The sequence below is a fragment of the Sprattus sprattus genome (assembly GCF_963457725.1).
Source record: "Sprattus sprattus genome assembly, chromosome: 13".
Taxonomy (NCBI): domain Eukaryota; kingdom Metazoa; phylum Chordata; class Actinopteri; order Clupeiformes; family Clupeidae; genus Sprattus; species Sprattus sprattus.
The window spans coordinates 27,775,629-27,780,628 of record NC_137911.1 but is presented as its reverse complement, the minus strand read 5'-3'; the positions used below and the strand labels follow the sequence as shown (position 1 = coordinate 27,780,628).

The window sequence follows — 5,000 nt, the reverse complement described above, 5'->3', positions numbered from 1 at the left end:
TTACTGAAGTCAATTAGGCGGACTGGCTCAACAAGATGTGCCCAGGCCCAGTGAACTGGCCACGGTCTGCCGATGGCCCTTCTCATATTCGCCTCTCGCTGGCGCACCAAGTCTGAGCTCATGCTGTTGTGCCTTAAAGCAGGGCGAGTGTCCCGCCCAGTCAGGCTCCATCGCGGAACAGTGTTTGAGTGGAGACACAACCTCATGACACACAGTGCTTGTTCCTTTAACGTTGGCTTAACGTTCCTTTAACGTTCCTTTAACGTGTCACTTCAGGCAGGGCAGATCTGTGGTCACTCTGTGTCGTAAGACTGCTCTAGTCTCTAAGGCAAACGAGGCACGTCTCTAACGCCAGCGTTTATCTCTAACACGTTTAAAAGGAGTGATGATACATGTCAGATATTTAGTAATAAATAATATAATAATTATTGATACTAAAATATATATCAGTTTGAGGACTAAATGTTACTTAAAAGTTGTATAGTTTTCTGCTTCTTAGCATTCCGCTAATGTTAATGAAATGGCAGTAAAAAGCCTCTCAAGTCAACCTTTCTTGCAAGGAAAGAGATGACAGACACAACAAACATTAACACAGCATGTAGACACTTTCTCAGCTTTCTTATCTGTCATAGTTGGTTGCTCTTCACTCATTCCAAAGCAGACTCTGCAGTAAGAACCAAAGACAGAGAATAGTCCTACAGACAATTTTTAACACACAATGTTGCTGTTACAAAGATACGACTCAAAATCATTTCAAAAGGTATTGAGGTCAATTATTTATCTTGTCAATACTGAATTGGCACTTTATATACTTCATATTATATAAATGTCACCAGACCGCCTTTGGGTGTTTCATTTCCTTTGCAGAAATGTGCTGACAGTTGAAGATTACGAAACTGAATGATAGGTTCCACTTCCATATTTCAATCCCCTGTTCTTTTAAAACAATGTCATTTTTTCTCTCTAGAGGAAAAGATGGATGACCTACTAGATGTTGCTTGCGCAATTCAGTTCAACTCCTCATGAAAATATCTGTCCTAAATGGAATGCTTTGAACCCTCCACCGCGTGATGGCATAAGCCAGCCGCAGAGCAGACGATGAGAAATGAGTGTTGTATCCAAAGGGAAAAGATGAATCTCTCCGCTAACACTGTGACCACAACTACCGCTCAGTAACACCTTCACACATGTGCATCAACTCCTGCTGTTGCCAAAGTTATAAGTGTGGTGTAAGCCCTGGTGTTCAATGTAACATTAGATACACACATACACACACACTCTTTCCTGAGGCATGTGTTTATGAAGGGGAGTTCACTCTCCCCTGAACACGCATCCATATATCTGCCTTAAAACCTGCTCTAAAACCTGCTGACACTGATCAGATTTAGACCGGCAACGGGCTGGGCTACATGCAGTAGTGTCCACCATGTCCTTAAGCCTTTGTCCTTAGGCGTGCCCTGATAGGCCGGTGATGTCCACCATGTCCTTAGGCGTGCCCTGATAGGCCGATGATGTCCACCATGTCCTTAGGCGTGCCCTGATAGGCCGGTGATCGACAGGGCCACATGCAGAAGTGTCCACCATGTCCTTAAGCTTTTGTCCTTAGGCGTGCCTTAAAAAAATCGAGCGGTGTGCTTGCTTGGCAGCTTTCACATTTAAGGATTTTGTGTGTTGTTAATGTTTTGGTGAGCTAGTATTTAAAGCAGTTATCTCAGCCAATGTTGCAGCATTTACTTTCTGTTTTTGTTTAGTACTATTGAAATTCAGTTTATCCATTCCTGCTTCTGTTACCGTATTTGAGAATCCGTTGCTGACCTGCCCTGCCCATATCAGCCTTAAGAGGGGGATACGGCCTCTGTCGACCTGTCAGGAACATGGGCTGTTATGATTATGAATGTATGAATATTTTTCCTTGTAACAAATTGTATTTGATTTCAGTGCCTTTGACAGGGTAACAGAATGTAGATAGTAAAGAAGTAAACAAATGAGTATGTGTCTGTTTGTTTATTATTATTAAAAACAACAACAACAACACAGGAACAGTTTGTGGTGACCCTGCTGCATTGCAGTATCTCATACAAGATAACTCTGATTTCTTCTGTTGTTTTTTTGCTGAATAGGTTACTTTTACCATTTTATCTTGCATGTATCTACCATACCAAGTTTTCTTCCAAGTCATTTGCTCCAAAGTTAGGGTTGATAACATTAAACAACTTATGCAACTTGAAAACTAGTTGATTTGTCAGAGGAAGAGAAACTGATGTTCGAATGGCCATATGAACCTTGGAGTGTGTGTGTGTGTGTGTATGTGTGTGTGTGTTTTTATACCTGCAAGGAATTTTAATTTGACCTTTACGAGCTTGGGCCTTGGTGTATCCTAGCAGACTGGCCATATCAACCCCCCCTGGTGGGTGACCATTGCCCCTGTGCGGTGCCAGTGTCAGGTGAGTAAGAGGGTTGTTCATGCAGTAAAACTCCTGCGCTGGCGCTACAAAGGTCACTTCACCCTCCCTCTGCTCAGTCAAGGAGTGGGAAGCACAACTCACAGCTGACTAGACGTACAGTTGAGATTCCTTCTCCGCTTTTAGCTGAAAAGACATGTTGAGATTCCCTCTTCGCTTTTAGCTGAAGAGACATGTTGAGATTCCCTCTTCGCTTTTAGCTGAAAAGCCGTCTAAAGGCCAGAAGGTAAGAGCTTGGTGGGGGCCTTAGTACTCCATTTTTGGTTTTTAGTACTTGAGTACTCGACTCGGTTTAGTCAAGCGTTAAATGACAATGTAGCATATTTCTGAGTTCATAAAGGTAACTTATTTGAAGGTATGTATGGTTAGTTAGGTTATAGTTCTATCATATGATGATACTCTGATGAACATTTAGTATGTCACCTAGGCACAGCTGCCATAACATTCTTTGAGACGTGATGTCAGAGTGACTATCAGGAGTCGTGCTGTTATCTGCATTACTGTAATGAGAGATAAAGAATCTTCTCACTTTAAGACAGGAAAGACACAAGGCTCAGTCTCATACTTAAACATGATCTGATCCCTGTATCATTCAATACTCAACTAGAAGTAATTGCACCCGAACAGGTTGTTTGTGAAGAGTAGTTTCCATGTAGTTTGTGATATCTCTTACGCTACATCGGTTATAAGTAGCTACTCAGGCAAAACATGGCTGGCTATAAGATTATACTATCTAGTACGTTCTAAATTATGCCAGGAATTTACAGCCCAGCAGAGTCTTGGTACTTTACTTTAGCGTCAGCAGAACAGAGATGTTAATTGCCCTTGCATATCTTATAGCAGTCAGTGACACAGTCATTACATTTTATCATGACACATTCTGAAAGAGGAAGGGAAGACCACATCATCTCTAGGCAGAGGCAAAGACTTACTGTGAGTGTGTGTGTCTGTACACGTACATGTGTGTGTGTGTGTGTGCGCGTGTTTGTGTCTGTGCACGTTCATGTGTGTGTGTCTGTGTCTGTACTTACTTGTGTGTGTGTGCGTGTGTGTGTGTGTACCTGTGTGTGTGTGTGTCTGTGCACGTACATGTGTGTACGTGTTTGTGTGTCTGTGTGTGTGTGTGCATACATGTGTCTGTGCACGTACATGTGTGTGTGGGTGTACGTGTCTGTGTATGTGCGCGCATACGTGTCTGTGTGTGTTTGTGTGTGTGTGTGCGTATGTGTGTGTACCTTTGTGTGTGTGTGCACGTTCATGTGTGTGTATGTGTGTGTGCGTGTATGTGGTGTGTGTGAGCAGGGATGGATAGCCGCGGGGACGGTCAGGACTTTGAGCAGGGCCGCATCCGTGAACTGCAGGAGCAGCGGATGGCCGTGCAGAAGAAGACCTACACCAAATGGATGAACAGCGTCTTTGCTAAGAATGGGGTAGGAAGCCACAGTCACCGCAGTTACCACCGTTACCACCGTTACCACCGTTACCACAGTTACCACAGTTCCCCATCAGGAAATGACGACCCAGTGCAGCACTCCTCTTTGACATCATATCCAGTCTGAATGTGCAACCCATGTCCCTCAGCCCACGTCTATGACTTCACTACTTAGAGTTGAAGAAGTACATAGAGCCTGAAGGTGTATTCTCAGCGTGGCTGAAAGGAACACTACCGGGTTTACCCATTTTGCAAAGCTTGCGATTTACCCATAGCTCTCAAGCACAGGCCTGTAACTGATTTACATTCAAATATGTGAGCAGAGAAACTAGTGTCCTTAATATGCACTTAAGGGGAAGGACATATAAACTGGAATGGTGGACAAGTGAACTGTTGCTCAGTGGGTTGTTTTGAGGTATTATTTATGTCAAATAACGGAGATTATGACTAGAAAAAAACAGATTTGTAAATGACGTACCGTCCAGCATTTGACATGGATTTAAAGCACTTCTTGGCCAGTGCCAAGGTCCCCCCAACCATCCCTGTAATTGCTGTATGTATACAAAATAAGTGATGAAGTTTTCATACAAGCGTAACCTCTCTGTATGCGTCCCAAGTAGGTTTTGTCGGACAGACCAGAACTGTCCCAAGTCCACTGTGAGAGTGTGTGTGTGTGTGGCCCGGAGACCAGAACTGTCCCAAGTCCACTGAGAGAGAGTGTGTGTGTGTGTGGCCCGGAGACCAGAACTGTCCCAAGTCCACTGAGAGAGTGTGTGGCCTGGAGCAATCTTCCCCCCTCAGAGGAAGTAAATGCTTTGACCAATCGGCTTTGGCTCCTAGCTTTGGACACAGTCATTGGCTTCGCCTCTTTCCTCATATTGTGGGATATTTTAATATGAGTTAGAAGAAATGTTAGATCATTAATTTAATTAGTTTGAGGGTTAATCACACACACAACGATTTCAAAAGAGAGAAACGGGGTGGGTCATTAGACTCAGTTTAGAAGCTTTCTGATTGGATGGAGTCAGGTTAGAGGTGAGCATTTGATTGGGTTAAAGGGTCAGCCAGTCAGGGCTGTAGTGGGAGAGTCAGAGTAGGTTTTAAAA

General features: G+C 43.7%; 2 protein-coding genes across 2 annotated transcripts in view; both read left to right on the top strand.

The window, feature by feature from the left end:
• Nucleotides 1-1,946, top strand: part of ehd4 (EH-domain containing 4) — a 20,359-nt gene extending 18,413 nt beyond the window's left edge. The window contains exon 6 of the mRNA XM_080849771.1: nucleotides 1-1,946. This exon is cut by the window's left edge and continues 783 nt beyond it. The gene's annotated coding sequence lies outside the window, so the exon portion shown is untranslated.
• A 1,820-nt stretch (nucleotides 1,947-3,766) lies between these two features.
• sptbn5 (spectrin, beta, non-erythrocytic 5) overlaps nucleotides 3,767-5,000 on the top strand; it is a gene marked incomplete at both ends in the record, with an annotated part of 78,870 nt that continues 77,636 nt past the window's right edge. Inside the window, one exon of the mRNA XM_080850265.1 lies at nucleotides 3,767-3,892. Coding sequence (XP_080706391.1) covers nucleotides 3,767-3,892 — 126 coding nt within the window. The remainder of the gene's footprint in view (nucleotides 3,893-5,000) is intronic.